Here is a 27761-nt window from a genome sequence, read left to right as displayed (position 1 = left end):
TATGGAAAGAGAGGGGGGTTCTTAAGTATACTTGGACCTAGAAGTAATTGTGTGTATTCCTTCATAGGTACAGAAGCGTGGAGGTGGTGACTAGTTTGTTCTGCAATCCAGGTCTGGGTGAACTCTTCAAACGTCCATTCCTTTTTCTTTTTTTTGTTTTTTGTTTTCCTACCCCTCCCCTAGTCTCCAGTGTTTTCCCATGGTTGTATACCGCATGGGTGGCATTTGAGTCAGGGTAGTGGATTGGGCCATACTACGTTCCTGCAGTGTTTGGGCCGGTGGAATCCAACAGAATACCAAGCCCATGACTTATTGCACTGCCTGAACTAGTATGGAGGAAAGCTTGGGTGGTCCTTCGGGGGTGACCGATACGGTGCCTACTATGCAGGATATAGTGGGGGCAGTGGCGGCCTTACAGGCCCAGGTGCAGGATTTACAGCAGGAGAATGCAGGTCTTAAGCAAGAGCTTGGGGCTGTAAAGGCCAGAGAACAGCTGCGAGACAGGGGACCTACTCCTATCATACAGCCAGCCACCTTCCAGTACGGTGGAGGGGCAGGGCAGGGAGCTCCTGTAGCGGTTACTGTTACATCACCCGTTCCTGTCCCCCTAGACCCACCAGAGAGGTTTTTGGGAGACAGCAATAAGTATGGGACCTTTATGACTCAATGTCAACTGCATTTTATGTGCAGGCCGACTGCCTTTCCGGAGTACACAGCCAAGGTTGCATTTACCATATCGTACTTGGCTGGTACTGCTGCTCAGTGGGCTATCCCTCTGGTAGATAGCGATGATCAGGTTTTGCATGACTACCCAGCGTTTAAGGAATTAATGAGAGGCCTGTTCGCTAAGCACGCCTTCACGCAGGCCAGTGATGCAGAGCTCCTAAAGTTAAGACAAGGCAGACAGGACTTGTTAACCTATGTCTCTACCTTCAAGAGGCTGGTGTCTGAAACTCATTGGCCAGCAGACAAAAGGACCTCCTTGTTTTATCAGGGTTTGTGTGATGAACTCAAGGATGTGGTTTCTCAGGTGGTTGACCCTCCAGACGACTGTGCCGCTTTTATAGATCTGGTGGTGAAGTTAAATCATAGGTTGTCTGAGAGGCGTGGTGATCGTAGTCGTTTTCAGGTGTCTAGGGGGAGTTATGTGAAACCAGAAATAAAACCCTCAGTTGATAACAGGCCCACTCCTGAACCCATGGAGATCGGTGGAGTGAGAGGCCCGTTGTCCATGGAAGAAAAGCGACGAAGGAGGGAGCTGAATTTATGTTTGTATTGTGGACAGGGTGGCCACTTTGCAAGAGAGTGTCCCGTCAAACCCTCAGGTCTGGTGTTCAATAAAAAGGTAGCGTGTGTACAGGTGGACCCTAGTCCAGCCTTAGGCCGAGGAGCAGTGGGGACCTATGATGTTCTGGGTGTGATAGATCAGGTGCCTAGACATTTCATCATTCCGGCACATCTTCTGCTCCCTGGGAGTACCCGTGTACCCGTGTCGGTTTTGTTGGATTCCGGGGCTACCGGGAATTTCATTGACATCTCTTTATTAGGTATTCCTTGTCAGTTTAAGAAACAGCCGGAGCCAGTGAGAGCCATTGATGGGACGGAATTAACCTCAGGTTCCATTACGCGCCAGACTGAACCGCTGACATTGTTATGCGAGAACGGTCATTCCGAATCGGTGGTCTTTGACCTTATTGATGCCCCTTCCTTTGGTTTAGTGTTGGGAGTTCCATGGCTCCAGGAACATAACCCTAAGATCGATTGGGTACAACGTTTGGTGACTTTGGATTCCAAGTATTGCCTCAAACATTGTTACAAGGAGGCCAGTGAAGGCATTCCCCCTTTGTTTTGTGCTGGGGCGGAGGTGAGGACAGTCCCCTCGCAGTATTCTGCTTTTCAGGGTTTTTTTGATAAGATCCAGGCATAGGGGCTTCCTCCGCACCGGTCGTTTGACTGTAAGATCGATTTAATACCAGGGGCCCCTTTACCTTCTTGTAGCATTTATGCGCTTTCGGAACCTGAGGAGATACATCTTAAGGAGTATCTGGAGGAGATGTTAAAAATGGGCTATATCCGTCCCTCCAGTTCACCGGTGTCATCGGCGATCTTCTTCATTCCGAAGAAGGAGGGGACGTTGAGAGCATGTGTGGATTATAGGGCTCTGAACAAGGCTACGGTAAAGAATAGGTACCCTCTTCCACTCATCCCCGTGTTGTTGGACCAGCTCCGCAAGGCAACGGTATTTACCAAATTAAATCTGCGGGGTGCTTATCATCTCATACGTGTTCGCCCCGGGGATGAATGGAAGACGGCGTTTAAAACCAAATACGGCCTATTCGAATACTGCGTAATGCCGTTTGGCTTATGCAATGCGCCGGCCGCCTTCCAATTCTTCATTAATGAAGTCCTCCGTGAATACCTAGATAGGAGCGTCATCGTCTATCTGGATGACATATTGATCTTTTCTGAGACGGGGGCCGAGCACCAAGTACATGTGTCTCAGGTGTTACAGAAGTTACAGGACTATCATCTGTACGCCAAATTGGATAAGTGCCAGTTCAGCACCCAGAAGGTAGAGTTCTTGGGGTTTATCATTACGGCGGAAGGGATTCAAATGGACCCCAGAAAGATTGAGGCAATTGTCACCTGGCCTGTTCCATCCACTGTCAAGCATATCCAGGCCCTTTTGGGGTTCGCTAATTTCTATCGGCGGTTTATAGCACATTTTTCCGATATTGTGGCTCCCATGACCCGATTGTTGAGGAAGGGGGTTCCCTTTGTCTGGTCTGTTAAAGCGCAGAACGCTTTTCGCCTTTTGATAGAGAAGTTTACATCTGCGCCAGTGTTGGTGCATCCTGATACTGCTTTGCCATTTTTCGTGGAAACAGACGCCTCCTTGTGTGCGGTAGGTGGGGTGTTGTCACAAAGGGAGGTTGAGACCGGTCAGATGCACCCCATTGCCTTTTTCTCGAAGACCCTGTTGCCTGCGGAGCGCAATTACACGGTGGCCGAGCGAGAATTGTTGGCGGTGAAACTATCATTTGAGGAGTGGCGCCACTATTTATGGGGCGCTAGGCACACCGTCACGATTTATACTGACCACAAGAATCTGGAGTTCTTCCGGTCTGCACGGGCGTTAACACCTCGCCAAATGCGATGGGTCTTATTCTTTAACGAGTATGACTTTGTCATTACGTATAGACCCGCCGCACAGCAGAATAAATCTGATGCCCTTTCCCGTATACATGTGGAGGGCCGGCCTGAGGGGCTTGTAAAAGAGGATAGACCGATGATCAGCGAGGAAAGGATTATAGGGGTTACACACTCTGAGGACTTTCCCTCTCTGGTAAAGACGCAATTGAAACAGTTGGATTTGGCTCCCTGGTTGGCTCTACCCCAGGTATTGGTGCAGGAAGGATTGTTGTATCATGGGAAGCGCTTTTTTATTCCCCCAGCATTGAGGGAGATGGTTCTGAAGTGGTGTCATGCTTCTTCATTGGTAGCACCTGCGGTGATGCAAAAGACAAGGGAAATGTGTTTGAGATGGTTTTGGTGGGATACAATGATTAAGGACATACAGAGTTATGTGGCCGCCTGTCCTGTTTGTGCCACCAGTAAACCTACCCATAGTAAGCCATCTGGTCTGCTGCAACTCTTAGAGGTTCCTCCTGCTCCTTGGCACACCATTAGCATGGATTTTGTGACAGATCTACCATCTGTGTCAGGACAGACCGCAATATTGGTGGTGGTGGATCTGTTCACAAAAATGGCTCATTTTATCCTGTTGCCCAAGATCCCTACTGCTAGGGAAATGGCTTTGGTGTTTATGTCCTCTGTAATCAGGATCCATGGGTTGCCATCTGCGATTGTGTCTGACAGAGGAGCACAGTTTGTCTCCCATTTCTGGACGGAACTGTGCTCTGTGCTTAAGATCGATGTTCGTTTATCATCAGCATACCATCCGCAATCCGATGGTCAGACGGAGCGTACAAACCAAACCATGGAGCAGTTCTTGAAATGCCTTGTGTCATCGTTATCTTGTGACTGGTTGGTGGCTCTTCCTATTGCGGAATTTGCATATAATAATAGCTTGCATTCTGCATTAGGTATGACTCCTTTTTTTTGTTCATTGGGGTATCATCCCAGGGCGTTAGCCATCCAGCCTACTGGGCATGTGCCAGCCATAGACGATATATGTAGGACTCTGGGTGGTATCTGGGATGTGGCCCGGGAACAGTTACAGGCGGCTAAAACCACCATGAAGGCTCAGGCAGACAAACACAGAGTCCCTGCTCCGTCATATAAAGTGGGTGATTGGGTATGGTTGGCCTCACATAATTTGAGGTTGCAAGGGTCACGCAAGTTGCAGCCTGGGTATGTGGGTCCGTTTGCTATACTACAGGCGATTAATCCCGTGGCTATGAAACTGGGGTTGCCTGAGGACTATAAGGTCCATCCAGTGTTTCATACGTCACTCCTGAAGCCTTATGTCCCATCTAACCAGGTTGTGCCACCACCCCCTCCCTTGATGGTGGATGGGGAAGAGGAGTATGAGGTTCCGGCTATTCTGGATTCCAGACGTCGGAGAGGTCGCCTCTTCTACCTTGTGGATTGGAAGGGCTATGCTCCTGAGGATCGGTCATGGGAACCTGCTGGGAGTGTGCATGCTCCACGGTTGGTTCGTTTGTTCCATAGGCAGCACCCCTCTAAGCCCCGTCCTGTGGGGAGGGTTGTTGGGGGGGGGGTACTGTTAGGGACTCGGGTCTAGTCCGCTTTCCATGGCCATGTTTCACCATCACATGATTCACATTGCCGGGTTTAAAGGCCAGCCCCTCCCTTGACTCAGTGCGAGGTATCTTTTTTGCATTGGGTTCCAGGTTTGGGGTTGTTGTTGCTTGCTGAGCTCCCCTTTGACATTAGGTTCACGGGCTCGTGTTCCTTTTTTTGTTGTTTCCTCCCCGACCCTCTGTGCTCCTCTCTTTGCCCCTCCTTCTTCCAGTTCCTTCGTTCTTTCCTCGTTCCCTTCCCGTACCCCGCTGTTCATTTATCTCTATTACTTGGATTTCTGAGGGATACTGGGGCTCCAGTTCCCCCGTATACTCACCGCAGGAAGGACAGTGTACTCCGCTGGGGTACGCCGTGGATGCTGCAAGGAGCCGAGGAGACGCGTTTGGCTTCCGCGTTTACTGCAGGCAGTGGGCTGCTTGGTCGTTTTCCGACGCGCTGAAACCAGTCCAGAACGCTGTTACTCCCGGATGCGGTGCTTGTGTTGTTTTGCTCCGTGAAAACCCAAGACTATTGACATTCCTTGGGGGGTTTTTTGTGCCTACAAAGAGGCTTTTTCCCCCCTCAAACTTACCCGTGCATTGAAATTAGACCCTAAAGAAATGATAGTTTCTTTGTAACCCTGGATACACCTCCAGCACACGCTGTGCTTTCTTCCTGTTGCTGGACCTCCCGAAGCAAATCCTGTACAGCCAACAAGTAAGGAGGTCATGTTTGCTATATGGTGAAGGGTGGTTATGGAAAGAGAGGGGGGTTCTTAAGTATATTTGGACCTAGAAGTAATTGTGTGTATTCCTTCATAGGTACAGAAGCGTGGAGGTGGTGACTAGTTTGTTCTGCAATCCAGGTCTGGGTGAACTCTTCCGACGTCCATTCCTTTTTCATTTTTTTGTTTTTTGTTTTCCTACCCCCTCCCCTAGTCTCCAGTGTTTTCCCATGGTTGTATACCGCATGGGTGGCATTTGAGTCAGGGTAGTGGATTGGGCCATACTACGTTCCTGCAGTGTTTGGGCCGGTGGAATCCAACAATAGTATGGGAGAAATAGGCCTTGCAGTAGCGAAAAACAAATGTAAGAATTTTTCACTACTAGAACATATAAAACTTAAAAGTACATGTCCTACTTCTTAAATACACTGCACCCTGTCCTTGGGCTGTACAGGGGTCTATCCTAGGGGTGACATATGCATTCAAAAGGAAGGTTTGGGCCTGGTAGGAGGGTTAACTTGGCAGGTCGATATGTCAGTTTAAAACTGCACCCAGGCTCTGAGACACGTTTAAACGGCTATTCAAGTGGTTGGCATTATCAGTGTTGCGGGCCCAATAGTAGCATTTAATTTACATGCCCTAGGGACATGTGGTGAACTTTACTAGGGACTAACAGGTAAATTATATAATCCAGTTTTACCATGTTGTAAGCAGAGAGCACGTGCACATTAGCACTGATTGACAGTGGTAAAGTGCCCAGAGTCCTAAAGCCAGCAAAAACTAAGTAATCAAAAACAGGAGGTCAGGAGGCAAAACATCAGGGGAAACTACGCCACGGATGGCAGGTCTAACAACAATTATTCCTACAGTCAGATTATAGGGCATATTCCAGCAACTGCATTGCTTTCAATCATGCTCATTGTTCATTTAATAAGATTTTACCTTACGAATGGAAGCATGGTCGGCACACAACCGTCATTATAAGCTGCAACTCAATTGATATCCTGGGTATTTCATGTTTTTGGACATCTACTGACCAACATACATCCCTGCAACCCAGGGAAGAAACGCAGGCCCCTGGGGATCTCCAACCTGTCAGAGGGCCCCCTTTCATCCCAGGTCTAACGAATATCTGTTACTAGCAGACCTATCCTGATATTTTGCAAGGGAGCCCCATTGCTTTGCTTTATGCCACTGCTGCAAGAGGAAGCGTCGGATGGACACAATGGTCTTTTACTGCTGTAAATGGGCAAAAACAACACCCATGAAAACACTCTCACCTATTTCTATTGTGTACTACTTATTGTTTTATTTCAATGATTTGGTATTTGGGAAAGCCATGTGCAATCTACACCAACACACTTTTTTGTGTACGTTTTAGATATATGTACACCTATTGATGTACCACTTTAACACACAAACTTCAGTTAGGTGGAAACTACAAATTTGGGCAATATTGACAATCACTTAAAATCTATGGTGAAAGCAATGTTTTACAACTTTACCTGTTGCTGAAATCTAGGAAGAGAGATATCTTAGCCCAGCAAACCTTTTGTTGATACTATTTTCTTGCAAAGCACTTTTTTCCATTTTTCCCAAAAACATATTTGCTAATTTCTCAGATCTCTCTGGAGGAATCCACAAACAGTGGGCACCCAACATGAGGGGGAAAATATGCAAATTTTGTTTGAATATGTTTGAGAAGAAAAGTTATGAAGGCCTAAGCATTAACTGTCCCAAAAATGAAAAACAGCTCAGTACTGGAGGGGTGAATTCTCAGCATTTATTGGGTTAAAAGAGCACTGGATGTTGGATCCTGGCAAACTTTTTTAATTTTTATTTTTTTATTTAACCAAATATCTCAGCAACCATAGGAAAACAGGTATCAGAGGGGCATTACCAGCTATGCCGGGGGACTCTGCCCCACACATATACAATACCAGCAGCTATGAAGTAATAATTAATAGTACATTTAAAATGAGTGGTATACATTCCATCTGTCCATCACACTTCACTTCTCTCATTCCCCTTTCCCCCAGATGTGTCCCCGTTTTCATCTGATTTACGCTGGTCGTCCCCATCTGGGTCCAAATTCAGGGCAGCATGTTAATGTTAATGTTAATGTTAATGTTAATGTTAGGGTGTCTTATATAGCACTCGGCTACTCCAAAGAGTGTCCCGGCGCTTTCTGACCCATAGCTGAAACAGAAAGGGAAAAGATAAAAAAAGGAAGCAGACCTATCATTGACTATAGAGCCAAGTTTTCAAACCCTTTCTAAAGGCCAAGAGGTTGCATTGCACAATTCCCACCATTCACACTCCCTAAGGTCTTCCTGCAGTTTGTCGTCCCTACAATAAATTTAATGTGGACTTCTTCAGCTAAGGTCCACTCACGTATGTCCCTAATTCATGCCGTTATGTCCAGGCCCCTCTGTCTCATCCAAGGGATAGCCACCCTGCGCTTAGCCAGTACCAATATCAGTTATAGCAGCTTGGAGGCCATTTTTTCACTTCCTTGGTTTATTAATGTGGTCCAACAAGCATTGCAATGGCTCCTCCTCAATGTGATAGCCTGTGCTCTCCAGCGCTCTCTCCACCATCTCATCCCACAACTGCTTCACCCCAGGGCACCTCCATGCTAAGTGCAAAATCTGCCTCCTCTTCATCGCATCTAGGTCATGCGTCAGCTCGGATCAGGGAGAGGTGCCATAGTCTCTCCAGTGTTAGATAGGTGCAGTGCAAAAAGTTGTAGTATATCAGTTTAAATCCTCTATTGCAGGACACTGTGTGTGTAAGCGTGCTTATCACTGCCCAGGTCCAGCTAAATCTGCATCTCAGGCTGCTCTTGCATGAGGAGGAAGACCAATCGAGTCCATCCTCGTAGCTTTGTACAGGAGGGAAATCAGCCTGCGCCCAGAGCCACATGTGATCAGTTTATCCAGTGAGTACTTTACGGTATGTCAGGGTACGTGGGCCAGGTCATCTTTGTGATTTCCATCAGGCCAGTGTAGTGTAGATAGTGTCCTTGTCCTAATGTTATGTTATGGTATGTTATGTTATGTTATTATGAGTTTGTAGAGCGCTATATCACCCAGAGGTATCTAAGCGCTATCAGCAGACACGCAACATCAGCAAGGCATCAGACCACCGAATCACAGGGGCCCCCATGCCTCCAAAAATAGCACGGTCTTCAGATTCTTCCTAAACACTAGCAGATTGGTTTCCTTCCTAAGTTCTGCTGGGAGGCGGTTCCATGCCAAGGGGACAGTACTAGAGAAGGCTCTGCCGCCCTTGGATGCGAAGTTGAACCGAGGGCATATCAGGTTACACGCATCCACAGACCGAAGGGTCCTACTTGGCATGTACTTAGTGAGCCATTCCTTGATGTATTTGGGGGCTGAGCCGTAGACAGCCTTATGTGCAATGCAGAGGCTCTTGAATTTTACTCTTTGAGCGATTGGCAGCCAGTGTAGGCTACATAGTAAAGGCGAGGCTCGAGTTTGCCTAGGTTTGTTCAAAATTAGCCTGGCCGCATCGTTCATTACAACCTGAAGTCTGGCCAGAAGGTTTTTTGGGAGGCCATAGTATAAAGAATTGCCATAATCCAGCCGTGCCAGAATCAGGGCAGAAACCGCCAGCATAAGCGTGGAAAAGGACAACAGTAGGGAGAGTTTCCGCGGCTGGCGCAACAAACTAACACAAGTGCCCACCACTGCTGATACCTGCTGTGTCAAGGATAGCAGGGCATCAATTCTAATGCCTAGGCTTTTTACTGCCACTGCTGGTTCTGGAAGTGGCCCTAATTCGGCCGGCCAGAACTGATCGCTCCACGGATTGGCAGCTGTCGTAATTGCCAGGACTTATCCGGGTTTATATTTAGAGAGTTGTCTGAAATCCAGTTGATCGTAAACTTGAGGATGTTTTCCATTCTCAAGTGGGCCTTAGCTGAGTGGTCAATCTAGATCAGGATTTGTGTATCGTCGGCATAATTATAAACTCTACAGTCCATCCTGTTCAATGCTGCAATCAAAGGCTGCAGGTATATATTAAATGCAAAATCCCCACATGCCTGTTCATATGTGATGAATGTTTCATTCGGTAGAGGTCTGCTAAGACTTTGCATCCTCCTTCCCTCCACACCTGGAAGGACATATGTGAGCGGATTTCCCTCCCTATGAGAGTATCCATATAGGAAGCTCCCCGTGGAATGGGTCATGTCGCAGTACCTTCTCCACATATTGTTGCCAAACATTCACAGTGTGGCGAACTATATAGTGCATATCATCGGGGGCCCCCCTGCCCTGCATCAATGCAACCAGGAGTTTGTTTGGTGAGCCCGCCCTGCCAACAGTCGTTTCTCCCAATTGTCTCCGTCATCTATCCAATGGGACGCATTCTGTAATAGCACAGTGTAGTAGTACAGGTCCATCTTGGAGCCTCTAAACCCCCCATTGTACCGACAAGTCAATGTGCCCAATGCCATTCTACAGCACCAACCCACCCACAATAATGACACAATCATAGAGTTCAGTTGCGTGAAGATCCGATTGGGAACCGGACACAGTGATTTTTTTAACATGTACAGGACGCGACGCAGCACCACCATTTTGGACACTGCCAGTCTGCCCATCAATGAGAGTGACACGGAGTTCCAAAAGGTCACAGAACGTTGCTGAGTATCTAGGACCGTGTATATGTTAAGGTTTATCAAATGGGCATTGTCCATTGCCACCTGCACGCCCAAGTACTGAAAATGGGCCCACTCCCATCGTATCCCAAGATCGAGGAGGCTCTCCAGAGGCAGTGTGGCCATGCGTGACATGGGGAAGATCAAGGATTTGTGCCGATTAAGTTGCAACCCAGAGACCTCTTCTAAATCCTACAGATGTTGCAGGAGCCTTGGTAGCGCTAAGCAGGCAGAGGCTATATATTAGAGGGCATCATCCTCATACAAGGAGATTACGTGCGATTAATCAATTATCCGGATGCCCCATTGTTCTAGCTCACCTTGTATCCACACCGCCAGAGGCTCAATGGCTAGGGCAAAGACCAGCGGTGAGAACGGGCATCCCTGACTGGATCCCCGCTCCAATGCACACTTCTCCAAGTGGGCCTGTCCCACCCATACCCGTGCATGTGCTTCTCTGTACAGTATCTTAACCCATCAGCAAAACTGTGGCCCAAATACCACTTTCTTAAGCACTTCCAGCAGATATCCCCAGTCAACTGTGTCAACGGCTTTTGCAAGGTCTATCAACACCAGTGCAAGCTCCTCATCCCTAGGTATCACCGTGCATTATATCAGTTAACCGTCGTAGATGCATGCCAGTATGATGACCCGGTATGAAGCCACACTGGTCCTCATGTATCAATGGTGCCTGTGGAGGGCTAAACGGATTTCCAATAGTTTGCATAATATTTTAGCATCTCTGTTGATCATGGTGAGTGAGCGTTAAGGAGCCAGGTCCAAGCTAAGATCATACAGATCTCTCCCTCTCTCATGCAAAAATGGTACGTATCGGTTCTCCTGGATAGCCGGGTCTGCTGCATAGGCTTTCTGCAGGTGTTGTTGGAACACCTCCAGGATTGCAGGATCGATATGTGCAAGGCAGCGGTCGGGGTGGGAGGCTGTCCTTTCCAGAGAATCCAGGCCAACAGGCATCCGGACCTGCTCCCCTCTCTGTGCAGTCTCTGCCGATACTAATGGAGTGTATATTTGTCTAGTCTATCCCATATGTCACTAATGTGTGTACGTACGGTCCACTCCAGATCAGTAGCTGCCCGGTTACTCTGATCTGCTGCCTGGACCTCCGCTAATGCAGTCTCATCCACCCTGGGGTCTCGCAGCTGTCTGCAAACCCTTAATGCCAGTCGCATGAAGGCCCCCCCATACCTCCGCTTTCAATGCCTCCCATTCCGTTGTCCTACTGGTAGTTGCTCCCTCCCAGTTGATTGTCATGTAGTCAGTCAAAGCATGAGATAAGGTCTCCTTCCCAACCGGGCCTTCTAGAATGTCTGTTCGCCACGTTGCTGAGCAGGTGTACACCAGCCGGCCATGCAACTAAACTGCCATGATCAGACAGGAATCGAGCCAGAGGCATCACTTCCACATCTTGTAAGGCATCCATCCCAGACACCAGCACTCTATCCAGTCTGCTGAGTGTATTATGTGTAGGTGAGTAACAGGTGTATAATTTCTGCGTTGTGTGCTATCTCTCCAGATGTCCCTTATTCCCAGGTACCGCTTTACCTACTGAAGCCTCTTGATTATCGGTGGCTTAGTGCCAAGTTGGGATCTAACAAAAATTTAAAACCCCACCCACAGCCAGGGCCAGTAAGTCCTGTATGGACTGATAAAAAACCTGGGTCATCGATGTTCGGGGCATATACATTAAACATAGTAATATCCGGTCCATCGAGAGTCGCCCTGAGTATCACATAGAAACCGTTCACATTTGTTTTTACATACTTCAAGGCAAACCGCGTGCCAGGATCCACCCATATCAGCACACCCCCGCGTAAGCAGAGTAGGATGAATGAAATATCTGGCCCCTCCACTTTATTTGCTAATCTTTTGGCTCCTCTAGGTGAGTTTCTTGCAAGCAGGCCATGGAAATAGGGTGTCGCTTAAGAAAAGAGAGTACTCTGTAGCATTTTGTGTATGTATCCAGTCCCCTTACATTCCAATGAAGGAACTTAACCTCCATTGCCAAAGTAATGTCTTGCTTGGTGTCGTCCTCGCTCCCATCTGTGCACTCTACCTATAATGAACAGATGCTGCCTGTAAAAACAACTAACAAATAAAGAAAACTGTAACCTGCACCCTCCTCCCCCACCCACGGACAAGTAATGTGCAACAGCGATATCGTCAATGCCTTTCCATGCTTGCGCCAAGACGTGCACAGCTTCCTTTGCAACCCAACAGGGGCAACTAAATTTCCAAAACCAACCAGCCTCCTGGCCATCGCCACAACCACAAAGTGCCCTTCAAGGGACATGTAAGCCAGTGGGTGTTCCCCATAGGGTTGTGGCAGCTCAATTTTAAACTCTGGTAGTCACTTCACCATGGCACCTCAGCATTCTCAGGCAGCGCGCACTCATTCAGCCTCTGCCCCTACGGCCACTATGTTAAATTTGTGGTCCCAATACACTTCACTCTTTGCTTGAACGTTATCTATTAAAGGAAACAATGTATTGCAGATTAAAGACAACCTTTGGTAAATTCCCAGAGAAAGAACAGGGAGATATGAAGAACAATATACCAAGTGTTGTCAAATTCATTGTGCAGAGACAAGACCAATAAAGAAATATTTAGCAGCTATCCATGGCCAACAGTGACAAATATCACACCTCCTACAAATGAACAATCACATGCTAATTTCACAGTTTAACACTTTAGTCGTTACACCTTAATGAAACTGAATTTCTTTGTTTATCTTGCTTGTTTCTTTTTGATGCCTTATCTACCAAGAGCTTTAATGTATTTTGTTAAGAACTACTGTGTACAATAACAATTAGGGCTTAATTCTGTGTGGACGCATGTGTTTTCTCTTTTGACAAACTATACTAAAAATCCCTGCAAGAGGGCGACCGCTGTGTGATTGCATACTCACACATTGCAGCCACCTTGGAATTATTCTAAGATGTCCACCTCAGCATCTGCACGTATACTTCTGGACGACCATCTTGGAATGGTTTTGGACATGCAGTATGCTGAAGCAAACACTGGCAAAGCCAATATGCCTGCACCTGCATATTAAGGTGATACTGGCTTGCCACAGCTCTCATTTAGGGTGACCACCTGCAGTCCTGAACCTTTCACCTACAAATCTTCGATTTGAGTGGCTTTCTCCTAATTAGTTAAATGGAAGATACACATGGTTACAACAATCAGATGCATTAAATTATCACACTAAAGTAAAGGACTAGTAACAGTGCCTGTAACAGCCTGGAGGCGGGGAGTCATACTGTTATACAGCTATACCAACTAAGCATACAGTAAACACAAACTACAAACACACTTGTTAAAAATCAAGTTTAATAATAAAGAATCATGACATTCAAAAACGCTCAAGGCAAAAATTGTATTAGTGAATGTTTTTGGCAGTGAAATTAGGAGAGTAACATCATTTAAAACGTCCATCAATTGAGCTACAAATGTCAAGTAAAACAAATTACCTTGTTATCTCAAAAACCGAGTATTTCATAATACACGAATACATGTGCTCTTACACTTCTATTAATGTGCTTATTGCTTTTTGTTAGTTTAGGTTATTGCCTTTAGGCTATATTTGTATCAAAAACTATTTGTATCAAAAACAATTAGGCAGATTATTACAAAAAATATAAATCTCTCAATCAAGTCTTATTAGACAGTACCACGATCGCGAGCGATCGCAGAAAATAATAACAAGGGTATAAGACAGTGAACCACAAGGGCTGATGACAGTAAGAAACTACCTTAGATATGCCACCTCCAAAGTGCCTAGAAAAGAAAATGAGCTATTTACGTAAATGCCTGTAAACATTTGCACATCTGAACTGACAAAACACGTGCTTATTTTAAAAAAAATGTGCAATCACATTTGTAATATACATGGCTGGTATGTTCTATACAGTGCAAAGCTCTGCCACTACCGACCACCGACAGTGCGCAACAAAGCATTATTCCAAACAGATCCAGGAGAATATGCAGAAAATTAGAAAATATATTAACATAAACTATAGAAAATCTCTCTCACATTCCAACAGGTAATTTTATGTTTATTATTGGATACTGATGAGATGAAGATATCGCTCGGGAAGGACTCTGATGCAAGACTGATGAGAACCAATGGGGACAAAAATAATGCACAGCCTCATACTGTGAAAGGAGAATACCCAAGACTGTGCAGATGGGGAACAAATCAGATAAGAACCAACCACAGAAGAGAGTAAACTCACTCAAACATTACAGGGTGGATGCATAAAGTCTTGGTGAAAATATGGGAAGCCTCTCCCTGTCGGATTGTTCCCACATTTGAGACTATATTTTCAACATTTTGAGAATTTGCAAAGAATTTCAGGAAAACTGAACTTTACAGCAGTCATATATTTACAGTAGTTCTTCTGGGAATAATTTACTCTCACTGATCTTCTCTTGGTGGACTTCATATAAAATTAATTTGCATAAGTAATTCCAGAAACTCTACCAAGGCATAAGAAGCATTTATACACTTGAGATTAAAAAAATTGTGGCATAATTGGCAGATTTTGACACTTACTGCACAAACATTCCAGTGACCCGGTATTTCACAGATATTTTTACCTGCTGCACTTCATCAGATTTGAACTATTCAAATTTATCAAATGAAAAATCCTACGGTCTGATTTTACTAACAAGCTTACAATTTTGACACCCGTGCAAAGGGTGGGTTACCCGGGTGACAGAATTTTACAAAGGACTTGTATTCGAGTCTGGGCACTTTAGGGAATTTAAAAAGTAAGCAGTTTCTTTAAAAACAAATCTTATGTATATAAATAATACGTATAGCTTTCTTTTTTGTTCATTGCCACTTATGTAGCTCACACAAGCTATAAAGAGGATAAACAGGAAGTTGCAGAAAACTCTCCCAGCATTGGGCGGTAGGATCGTAAACAATGGGAAGAGTCCTGCAGGGAGAACATGCTGGAACGGCTAAAAATTTACCCGCCAGTCTCAGTTCAGGCAGGAACTGCAAGGTGTCATACATACAGTCCACTGTATTGTTTGATTACAAGTTACAAGAAATCGCAAGGAAATAAACTTTAAAAAACAATTTTGTGTAGAAACAACTTTCATAAAACGGTTCATTGACAACTGCAGGCCAAAGTGAAGGGGTCTGCAGGGAGTTTAAAAAACAGGAATGGGCAAAAAAGGTAACCCACAAACAAAACACAGATTGGCAAACAAAGTCAGTCAATATTTGCTCAAGCCCTGAAGTCTGAGCAAAGTTTGCTTGGACAGTAAACAGATCAGAGGTAGACAAACTTGGGTTGTGATTGAACGGCAATGCTCAGTAGAAGAGTTACCCACTGTAAATTAATGTGATACATTGCATTGTGCAGATGTGCAAAAGAGCACGTGTTCTAGATTTGTGGGTATGTTCTTGCCCAGTATGGTTGAAATGTCAGGCACCCTAAAAGAGCTAAAAGGACTGAACATTTAGAAAATGAAAAACCTGTTTCAATGCTTTCTCTCAGGCAGAAACCAACTTTTCACTTTTAGAAAATCAAAACTCTTTGTTCATCGAAAGGATGTAGTATTAGTGGTCTGATTTACAAAAGGAATCAGTAGTTTCAAATTAACATCACTGTTGAAAAATTAAAACTCATTTCACCAAAAGCATGTAGTGTTAGCGGTATGAAGACTGTCAAACACATCCGATAAGCCGCCACCCTTTGAAATCCAGGGTACTCAGAAGAAAGTTGTGCAGCCAGGTCTTCTCTCCAGATGAGGCCTGTTGGGTACCTTCTTGTACAGTGGATGTGAGGAGCTAAAGATTGAGCCCAATAGTATCAATGTGACTACCCTTTCAGAGGCATGAGATTTTGCTTTTGGGCAACTGCTTTTAGTCGTCTATCAGCCACGACTGAAAACAAGTGGTTGAATTATCTTTGATTTACTAGTATTAGGAATTAGTCGATACTTCTGTAAGAAATTTTCTGAACAAGAAGTTACATGTAGCCAATGCAGTAAGGAAAAGGTAGCACTGTACAACATTACACTTCCCAATACGGTACTGGTTCTAAAAAGCACGAAATTCATCAGTGTAACATATCTAGCCAGTCGTATGGTGCTCAGGTCTCTCCAGTAGAACCTAGCTCATCACATGATGTTACTGCCACTTGCAGAGTCATCTGTAGTGGCTGGCATTAATCGCAGGTAGGAAAGGCCGCGTGCGGGGGTGGGGTTAATACATTTTTAAAAACCTACATTTAGCTGGGTCCCGCATTTTCCTGCTCCCCTGCCTCCGTCTGGAACAGGAAGCAGGCAGCCTCCTTCCCCTAAGCCAATCACAATGCTGCAATGGCAGTGTTGTGATTGGTCAGGACGCCGACCAGCCAGGTGCCTTTGGGGAGGCCATTTTCTCCATGTAGGCTGCATGCAGCCCACATGGAGAAAAGACAGAGTGCGCATGACTGGTTTGGTCAGCCCAAGAGGGTCGACCAAACAGTCAGCGCCCTCAGCAGTGGGCAAGCCACTCCTCCCCTGCCCTAGAGCAGACCAGCACACCCCTAACCAAACCTTTCTGCTTTCTCGCAGTGCGAGAAGCAGAAACATAAAATGGTAGTTTTACCATTTTATGTTTTTGCTTCTTGCACTGCGAGAAAGCAGTGGGGAGATGCTCCTCCGCCCTAATGGAGGCATGCATGATCGTTAAACCTTTTTAACTGCCTTTTAATGTTGGTGACAAAGATTCACCCCGCCTGCCAGCGGGGTATAAATGTACCTGGGGAGGAGGTCCCTGGAGATTGTCCAACTCAGCAGTACAAAACCCTCTCTTCAAAACATAACAGAACTGAAGTTACACCTATCAAGTGTATAGATCAAACCTGAAAGACGCTCAGTCCCCGTCGCGGAGCCTAAACCTCACTCCATGCTTAACTCACTTATCCTCAGACTTTTTGCTTTAAAAGTTTTTTTTCCAAACTATTGTTTTTTTTCTAGTGGTTTAATACAATCTTTTACACTGAGACAGATTAGTTTTGAAGCACACCAGCATGTGTTTTATATTTAGTACCTTGATTAAGCTCTTAGCAGACCTGTTTTTGTGCTATAAGATATCTGTGCTGCAGGCCTTTTGTAGAGTTTCTGCTAATGTTGGGCCAAGAGAGGGGAACATTCGAGACATCTTTCTTCTCCTGCCGGAAATGAGGTGCTCAGGTCCAGTCTGGGCATTACAGCTGGTGCACTGAAACAGATGTGAAGAGGAGGCAACTGCTAAACAAACCCCACCAGCTTAATTTAAACAACAGAATATTCAATGATAAGCAAACACATGGGTTTTCAAGCATCACCAGCGGTGGGGTGGGGGAGGGAGTCGCAAACCTACTTTGGAGTTTGCTCGTCTCAGGAATCTAATAGGTCGAAAGGACCTTGGGGGTGTACTGTGTCTTCTGGCCACAGGCCAGTGCAATGAAACAGCAAGTTTTGTGTTTCCCACAAAGGCTCGTGTAATAAAACAGCACGTTTTGTGTTTACCACACAGGATAGTGTGATAGAACAGCAAGTTATGAATGTACAGTTGACATCTGTAACAACTGGTGCAAATCCCAGCACGGCTGCCTACCCTTCTGGGGTCGATAAACTGAGTACCAATGAGTAGGGAAACACTACATTGTAAAATACGTAAAATTTAAGAAATAAAGCAGTTTTTTGTGAAGGAAATCAAAAAATGAGTACAGACAATTAAATTGGGCCCTAATATAGGGTATGAATTGAAGAACACAATGATCAAAAAGGTTGTAAAGGATCATTGGAGAAAACAAAAGAAGCAGAAGGGAACTCGAAGAGCAACTGCATATGGCTTTGAATAAGATAAAACCAGGGAAACTGGAATTATGCAGCAGTAGAGGTCCGAAATATGTGGCAGAGTTGACTGAATTATGTGGCAAGAAATAGCACAGTATGATGCATAATGTGGCACATTTTGTGAAAGTATTACTTCATTCTTTTGTCATTTTTTCACCTGGTAACAGTGTATGAGAAAACAGTTCACCTTAATGAGTACCAATTTAACAACCAAACACAGTAATAAGAAACTGAAAGATGGCCAGACAACCTTTGAAAAAAGCCTTCTGGTGCACAGGGACCCAAGCAGCCATATGTTTGTAGCTTGTGGTCCATTTGAGCTAGAAACGAAATGTTGTTTTTGCTAAAAATCTGCAGATTTAGCAATATGTGGTAAATGCGGCAAATCCATAACTATGCGAAAATTGCTGAGGCCTCAGCATCACATAATTCTAGTGGCCCTGGATAAAACCATGCATGTCAGGTGGAGAGGAGGACACGGAGAGCTTTAATCTAGATATATTATATATATATTATATATAGATTATATATATTATATAATCCTGTGCGCTCATAGAGGTTCACTGGTTTTGTGGTCGGTGGGTGCTTTCCTGCAGGTTGCCTGGATATCACTAAAGAACCTATACACTGGATACATTTTTAATTTTCACAAAACAATAATTTCCCCAGCAGGACAACCTCTACTTCACATATCCATCAAACCCTAAATATTTCGGAGAGCCTACTGCAGCTTCTGAACAAGACGCACACGCCCAGAAGTCCAGGCAGTTTTAAAAGTGCACTGAAATGTTTGTGAGGACTGAAAGGTTACTATACATGTGGACTAAATCTCCATACCATCCCTTGGCTGCAGCTGGTCATTATTTTATACCCATATGTTGATCACTATTTCACACCCAATGTATGTTTGTGCCTTGCATGTATTATGCACAGATTCACATGCAGACTGTACCTCTCTGTTTAAGCTGCTGCACTCGGGCAGCAAACAATGTGATCATTTCAGCAAAAGTGGTTTTTCACCAATAGCAGTCACCACAAAATGATAAATTGCTTCTGGTTTCCAAAACCCCAGCAAAAATGTGTGAATACTTTGTAGAAGTCCATTAGACTGGAGGACTGTAGTGCAAAAACAAAGTGTGCATTATCCTTACATTAGACGGACTCATACTGCTGCACGTGCAGCACATGGCCGCTTGAACCAACATGGAAAATACAAAAAATACTGCATTAAAAATTTCAGTACCAGATGGTTACTTGTAAACGATACAAAACGGTAGCCGGTCTCAGAAGGTCACCTGCTGGTGTGTGGTGTTCAGTATTTGTGCATTGGCATAGCTCACTGATACAGCACAAACAAATAAAGCACATCACACAAGGAATATGCCCTCCTCAGGTGACACTAAGGAGGGCAGAAATACTACTGCTGGTATAGGACACCTCTCTACATCAGGAAGGGGCCCCTGTTTTTAAAGTCCCTGAAAGCAGAGAGGACAATGTGTGTGCGCAAGGGTCTGAAGCTTCGGAGGAGATACTCCGAACATGCACATAACTTGTAGCCTGACACGGATGTCAGATCACAAGGTCCCCAGCCCGACTCTCCAATGCACTACGGTGCATGCTTTGAAAGATCTGATGTAAATCCCAAGGGGGACAGTAGAACACACAAAAGTCAGGAGGTTTGGCAATAGTTTGTGGATTCTCGCAAGTGAAAATCATGCAAGACTGGAGAAGGATCATGGAGCCAAGAGCCCAGCTCCCCGGTGTACAGAAGTTGAGCTCCACATTGTAGCAAGTGTCCAGTCAGTGACACCATCTGCAACCCCGGCAACACACGTGTCCATCTTTGCATAGCACTGAAGATAAAGTCTGGCATTATTCAGTTGAATTATATTCAACATTGGACCACAGAGAACCCTCTATTCACAGATCAGAACCGTGTATGCCTACAGTTCATGCCCCTAAAATGTGCAGTCCTGCATTACATTCCCAGTCATGTTGTTTGGGAAAATGAGGTCACTTCCACCGGAGGATCTTGGTACTGTTTCGGCAGGCGGTTCGGGCCTTCAGCATGTTACCCATAGCCAATTCCTGCTCTTCGGGGCTCACGTGGTGGATCACCATCAGATAGCGGTAGTTGCACACTCTCCAGTTCACGTTGTGTTTCGCGAACCGCGCACTGGACTTCACCTGGATCCCCGCCATCTTGGCCAAGACTCCTATGTAGACATCCTCCACTGGGATTGGGCGGACATACTCTGCCGATCGCAGGATGAGGTCTGCTGCATCCAAGGACAGGATGTAGCCAATGCCACTGACGTAAGGTGGGAAGATGTCAGACTCGTAGTCCCTTTGAGAAACATACCACTTACTGGAAGGCTCCCTGATCACCATCCGCTTGTCTCTAGGAAACAAAGATCCAACATACAGTCCTGTCTTTACGATGTTGTGCTCCGCCAACAAAGCCGGCAAGCCATCAGTATTAACAAAGCAGTCGTCATCCGTTTTCAATACATACTCTGGTTGGCACCGATCTCTCGCCCATTTGAGCCCATGCATGACCTTTCTCGTTAAGTTACGGTAGGTGTCCATGTAATTTCCAATGAGAATGTCCCCAAACTTCTGCTGCTCGTTACTAATCATCTTGGTCATCTCACGATCATAAGATTGGCCGATTAAAAACACAGCTTGCCAGGGGTAGGAAACTTGGTCATGGGCAGCCCATGTTTTTCTGATCATCTGCCTGGCTTCTGAGTGCCATGGGGCAGATGTTATAAGAATTAAAAGAACCTGCCGAAGATTACAGGGGGGCTCTGGGTAGGAGGAAGTAAACAAAGATTTAAAGTCAATGCCAGTGATATCAGGAGCTGCTGCTGAGGAGTCCCGGATTTTTGATAATTGCAAATTATTGTCCTCATCACCTGCTCTGCTTGCAGGTAAACCAAACCAAAAGAGGACCACCGAGAGAAGGACGCTGACACAAATCAGCACTTTTACGCTCCGCTGCTGTCTGACGGCCATGAACAAAGACAAGAGAGACCATGGCCCAGGCAAAGTCGAGTGGATGGCAAGCCAAAGAATGGAAGGAGAAAAGACAATAGGGAAAGATCACTGATTACACTTTATGTTGGTTGCCAACTTATGCATGATGTTGACACTGCAAAATGAACATCAATCTCGGTGCTGCACTATTGAGAAAGGGTCATGTGAAGATTCTCTGATGATGGCTCATAAGTGGCCTGGCACTTTGTAAGGCAATGTATCCGTGGAGGCTGATCATGGAGTACCGTAGAGAGGCTGACAATCATGAAGGGACTTCATTCTCTTTAGCATCACAGTTCTTCTCGTCCCCAGCAGTCGGATGTTGTTCACCAGCGCAGTGCCGAAAGAGGAATGCTATTGTCTGTTCAGTTTTCTTGGTCCTCTTCAGAAGTACAGGTGGACTCTTGTGTTATTCCAATACTTCTGCAAAGGTGGCTATACTAGAAAGAAAGAACAAAAATGACATCAGTAAGGAAACAGGACAGCAGCTTCTTCTTCACCTCCAGCATACAAAGTGTGAATTAGGGACCATTGCGGCTCTTGTTCTCCTAGTCCTACAGCCCTGTAACCTCCAGTGTAAGGGCGCTCTCTCTCAGTATAGCAGGAAGCGGAACACATCACAACATAAAGTGCACTTACCGCTCACACACCAGCTTTATCTTCTAGATTCAGTTGTTCAAGGAAGAAGGAGGTTGTAGAGCCCGGACTACACAAGTCACTAAAGGGATTAACTTGCACTCACACCCCTATTCACTCCACCCTTGAACGACATTATTTCAACATGCACTGGCGATACCATTGTGACTTGCCTTGGGAAACTGGAGGTTTTTTACATTTTGTTATTTGTAATTGGAAATATATGCCACAAATATAAACAGAAAACATGTGCCACTTAAATATGGTGGTCATTTTCTTGCAATAAAAATGAATTAAATAAAATAAACTTACATTTTAAATTGTAATAGAACAGGACATGAGCCATCTATCAGGCAGGTGTAGAGATGCTATTCCTTTTGAATGCACATCACAGGAATACGTCATTCTTGTTGGTGCAAAGAATAGGTACTAATGGCTTTAAACTACTGTAACCTAAAGACATAGTTTGAACAAATAAGGATGGTTTTAAAATAAAAAGAAGCTAAAGAATGGAAAGACAAAAAAATTGGGAAAGAAAAATATTAGCTCACCAGCCCTGGCCTTGAAGTGCACTTCTTTCATGAAGATGTGCACATCTGATAAGGACACATGATGTCTTTCACAAGGCAAGAGAAACATTGACTGCCACGTGTTGAATGTTTGGGGGGGGGGGAGAAGCAAAATATGAATGACAGCTGAACAGACCAATGGATGATGAGGGCTGCCATAAAGCTTCCCTCAAAGTATGTATATAAGTATGTTTTTTTCATTTGTGGTGTTCTGGGTCCTTGAGATGTCTCTAGGTCAGACCTAAAAAGTGTCAAGCATTCTAATTAAACCCAAAAAATCTTAGAGTGCTGAGGGTGGCGCTATTACAGATGTACAACAAACAGTTGAGCTACGTTTCTAGGCAAAGCTAGACCAAGCCGTAAATCTGCTCTGAACTACCACACAATGCCAAAAGTTTGTAAAAGGTATGTGATTATGCATTGGTGGTGTAGTATTTGTGAGTTAGCAATGACGGAACCATTTTGGCTCCTGATGGGACTCAGTAGAACTGTGATGTCAGTGTTAGAGCGTAATCAAGTGAATGAAGGGTTAGAATGTGGAGATCAAGGCAACGCGCATACGAATACAGACGTGTAATACCAAGCTCTGTATGTGGCTTAGTCATTGGTTTGTGCACAGACTGGGGAGGACGCTCCAGGTGGTTGCTTTACATCTTATGTGCTACTAAAAAGGAGCTCTCGCTGCATTGGCACTGTCTGTATTGACATGAATACCCTCTAGAGAACTAGGGGAGCCAGGGAGAGGAATCCCTGGTTAGACTAAAAATCTAAAATACAATTCCTCTATCCACTCCCCAGCCTAGAGATGGGCTCTTTAGTGCTGTGCAAGCCGGGGTTAGGGCCTGTTTAAAAAACTGATATACTCCCTCCATCCGAGGTACAACCGGACCGCCATCTAGTCAAAGTGAGCTTATGACATTCAAAAGACGGATTTCGAAATAATCCCAATCCAGATGAAGCTCTGGTAGGACTTGTGACCAAAAAGAAGTATCTGTTCACCTTTTCCCGCCACAAAACGTACGTAGGGTATGTCAGAAGAAACAGCTTACTCTTATTTTTCATACTAATGTAATCGCAGTGAGGACCACTGGCTTCATGCCAAGAGCTCGGAAGACAGGCGCTAAAGCAGATAAAACAATATTTAAATTCCAGCACGATGGTGCTTCTGAAATGAAGGGCACAAACTAAGGTGTGCTAAAGAATGAGTTTCTTCTGCAATAAATGCAGTGTCAGAATGTATTTGAGTGTGGATCAGCTCCGGATAATATTGATGAAGCTCTGGACTGGCCCAGTTCACCCAATTTGAAAAGGAAAATCAGAACACAGCCCCAAGTGGAAACAACCTAGAATCCAGAGGCAGAAAATCAGCAATGTGGACCAAGATGGCATCTGGTGGACTGGTCCCTAGATGACTGTTAACTACACCTTACTTCTCACATCAATGTCGCTTTACCTGGCTGTACTTTTTTATATAACTGGCTTGTACCACTTTGCCTATCGAATTGCTTATAATGTGTGAGCTATAAAGTACACTTTTTATTTTGGAAAATGCAGATTTATTTTATGGTTTCATAAAATAAGAAATAAAGTAAGTAGTAGAGGTGATAATTGTGAGTGGTAACATTAATGTAGCATCGATAAAAGTCCAAGACAATCTTTGGAAGCACTAGGAATCCACTCTGAAGTAGAACAATTTCAGAAGCCAGCCAGGTTTCAATGAGATAAGAGCGGAAGAGGCTCACTGTGACAGGGCAGAGTGCCGCAGAGAGGTTGTGGAGGTACAAAGGGCAACAGTAAGAGGACTCCACACTCCAGGGGGTGCAGGGTAGATTGGTAAGGTGCTCCTTTGTGGAGGAGTGTATAGTGGATCTGGGGGGTTAAGGTATGAAGGGTAGGCTGTAGAATAAGTATTACTAATAATAAAGACATTTATAGAGCGCGCAGCTACCTCGGCTGAGGTGTTCCCACGCTAGAGGTACACCCCTGCTTCAGATGTACAATGGACTAATAGAGAGGCTCATCTGTACTAAATGACAAAGAGCAATGGCTGGCATGATTCCCTGGAGGTTAGAGGGGGTCTGGTAACAGAAGACCACAGTGTATTGCATAAAGGGGTTATTGGCTGCAGGAGCTGCAGGAGTATAGAATGGTGGCATTTAAGACCCTAAAGAAAGATTTTAAGACTAGAAAAAGACAAAAAACTACGAAAATATGAGTCAGACAAACAAACATCCCCAAGTTACACAGTGTTTATATTGCAGAGAACAGATTTGGCAGATATCCAAGTTATTTCTCCTGACGCTCCCCCAACCCACATTTGGGATTCTACAATCCTATTTACCGTTCGGCCATTCCCTTTTCGGTTGGTAATTGCAATATTCAAACACGCGCACTAGAAATGGAAATATAAAAGTGCAAGTACTCAGCCCCACAGAGTATCTGTTTAGTAAGACGTTCTAAAGGTACTCCCCTCATTAGAAATACTGAAACCCTACTGAGAAATGCAGCTATTTCCCTTTGAAACTGAAGAGCAGGTACTCGGTACCTGACGGTATCTCTGCATTTAAAGCACTGGGAACAACTAAACATGGCTTAATAGTACTTGGACTTTTACAAAAAAAACATCTTTCAAAATATTATGCGTCACGTTTTATAACTTCAAATTATGGAGGAAATCTCAGACCTAAAATAAAGTGGAGGGAAGTTTCATAGAAAACAGAAGGCTGTTGCAAAGGTACCTATCAGTGCACTAGCATTGTGTAGGGCTCTTAGGCCAGAGAGAAAATGTTTGCATAGACTTTGAAAAGGACTTTAAGGGGCGTCACGCACTGCTTGAAGGACAGCAACACCTAGGGTAGAGGGGATAAAGTGCTGGGACTACTGGATAGACACATTCATGGAAATAGTTCAAGTACTTTTAAGGGTCACTGTGTACATTTTGAAAGACAAGTCTAAATTGGAATGTTTGCGCTGCTTGGAATGAATATTGAGGATATAACATAATTAAATACCAAAAAGTAGGAGCAGTCCCCTAAAATGTAGGATAATCGGTAAAAACTCAATACCACCAGTTGCTAAAGCTTTCAACTGGATCAAGTGGCAGGAGGGAGTTTAGGCAACAATTAAATTCTATAGGAAAATTCCAGTTGAATTGTGAAAAAAGAGGTTGGAGTCTGGCACTTCCAGTTGGTGTTCTTTTTAACAGCGGACTGCCCCAAAATGTTCTTCCATGACATTGAAAGTCTAAAAACATGTACGATGAAATGTGAACCAATGGAAAGGATTCAAGATGGCGAACTTGGAACTCCTAAGGCATAAGTGGGGACCCAAAGGGAGCTCGCAGTACTGGAGGGGTGCAACCACACAGCAGGTGAGGGGGTAAGGTGCACAAGCTCACGCTGCAGGCCGGAGAGCGACTGTAGCCACAGGACACTGTGACCAGCACAGAGGTGGGCAAGCCACTGAGAGGACAAGTTACTTGCCTGGCTCGGGCTCAGCTCAACACTCGGCCCAAAACGAGCTGAGCTTTTATACTGCTACTCAAACTGTACCCTCATATACCAATATTTATCCCTAAATGTCAAACATCTAGTGGCAGAATTGCACAATGTGTAACCAGAAAAACTGGATCAAAATGTGTTATTTCACTGCGCCTCCTTTTTCTGCATTATTGGCTATTTTGGTTATAACAGCACCTTGAAATATGTGTGCACTGTACAGAACTCTCTCTCTGGTTAGAGTTACCAAACTATAACATTGCACCAGGTATAATAAACATCTACCTAACTTAAATAACACACAACGGCTCGCCTCGCAGCGCTTTTACTAAATGTTTCTTAATTCAGTGAGGTTATCTGATTTGCTAATATGCAAAGCTTCAAACGTTTAACAAAATTAGTTTTTTTGAATATTGAAGAAGTGTTTTTATTTTTCATGATGCTCTTTGCACACTTGGATTGCTAAACATTTCCCTGGCTCGGGTCGTGCAGCGGCTCTTAGAGCCAAGCCACTGGCTCGAACCCCCTGCAGAACGGCAGGGATGTCAAGTGCAGGGGTGACCGGGACCCTTGTGCAGAAGAATGGTGCGTGCGTGAGTCACGTCAGTGCGTGCATGTCAGGGCTGGGGCACGCGCACTCACCTTGCCCTCTCCGCTCCACCTGCAGCTGCGCCCCTTATCCAGCACGAGATCAGCAGCTCCGAGCCATACTAGTTGTTTGTGTCAGATGGGGCGAGTCTACACGGAGATAAACCAATCAGAGAGGGAGCTGTGGAGGGGTGCGTGCTGTGAAGTGTCAGTCACCAGCGGCATAGCCACTGAAGTAGGACCAAGGGCTGTAGATGCGCGGGCCTTGGCGTCTGCCTTGAGAACTCGGCAGCCATTGTGGGAAGTGTGAGAACAAGTAACCGTATCAATTTTTTTAGGCTATGAAGCAACAAAGAAACTTTTGAAGCAATTATGTTAGAATTTCAACAGCACCGAAAATGTTCTAGGACGAGATGGTACAGACATATTTGACTACAGACATATTTATTTTTATAGTTCCTCGTTTTGCGGAACTGTAATATGCTTTACAAATAGTTCTAAATATTGATTACAATATTGTGAGAAGATTCAGACAAGTCCCTTCTTTGAACTGTGCCTCTCACCTTTCGCTGGTAGATATACTACAAAGACAGGAACTTCTCCGCTGCTTTCCGGTGAGCGTTATGTTGGCGGCCATCTTGGATGGGGAGGTGCTCTCCCACGGACTAGTCTTGACCTGTAGTCTATACCCACGTGCTGGCTGGCTCAGAGCCCGACCCTTGCAAAACACGAGTTAATAAATACACAGTAATCTAGTGCACGCGCCGAACAGCCCCTGCCGCCCCCCCCCCCCTCCCGCGCATCTCTATGGGGCTGAATACCCCGTCCTGCAGGCTTGACACGGGGCTGCAGGGCTTGAGCTCGCGGGCGTGGGCGTGGCTGTCATTACAACCCACGGCTCGCAAAAGATGCCGATGCCTTTTGCACCGCACGCATGCAAATCATTCAGGGGCGTTGTCCGATATCTGTGAGCCGTTGGGTCTGTGCGAGATTTCGAAGCTTTATCAATAAATAAAGGCCCATTGTTTGTACTAATAAATCACCCTTGACACTGATGTAAAAGCAAAGCTGCAGAGTTTTCAGATCGCTTATGCGTGACATTTAGCATTGCAGAGCGCTTATGCGTGACATTCATAGCTGCCAAGGTTCCAGATTGGCATGTGTGACATTTTCATAATTTCAGTGTAATTATGAGTGACATTTCAATGACTATGAGTGACACCTATTCACGAGCAAAATCAAGCATTGAAGAGCATAGCTGCCAAGGTTTCAGATTGCTATGTGTGACATTTTTATAATTTCATTGTAATTATGAGTGACATTTTAACGACTATGAGTGACACTTTATCGCGAGAAAAAATCAAGCAATGAAACATATAGAGAAACAT

At 45.0% G+C, this 27761-nt stretch overlaps 1 protein-coding gene across 1 annotated transcript; it reads right to left on the bottom strand.

Annotated features, from left to right (window-relative positions):
* Nucleotides 1-13507: 13507 nt before the first annotated feature.
* Nucleotides 13508-26508, bottom strand: LOC147725905 (beta-1,3-galactosyltransferase 5-like). The gene is made up of 2 exons (XM_086960045.1): nt 26428-26508; nt 13508-21523 (listed from the first exon to the last, which is right to left on the bottom strand). The coding sequence occupies exon 2, from the start codon at nt 21060-21062 to the stop codon at nt 20058-20060; it is 1005 nt and encodes a 334-aa protein (XP_086816171.1). The 5' UTR covers nt 21063-21523; nt 26428-26508; the 3' UTR covers nt 13508-20057.
* Between the last annotated feature and the right edge of the window lie 1253 nt (nt 26509-27761).

Source organism: Lissotriton vulgaris, chromosome 3_1 (genome assembly GCF_964263255.1).
Source record: "Lissotriton vulgaris chromosome 3_1, aLisVul1.2, whole genome shotgun sequence".
In the NCBI taxonomy this organism is placed as follows: domain Eukaryota; kingdom Metazoa; phylum Chordata; class Amphibia; order Caudata; family Salamandridae; genus Lissotriton; species Lissotriton vulgaris.
This window is presented reverse-complemented; position numbering and strand designations above follow the sequence as displayed.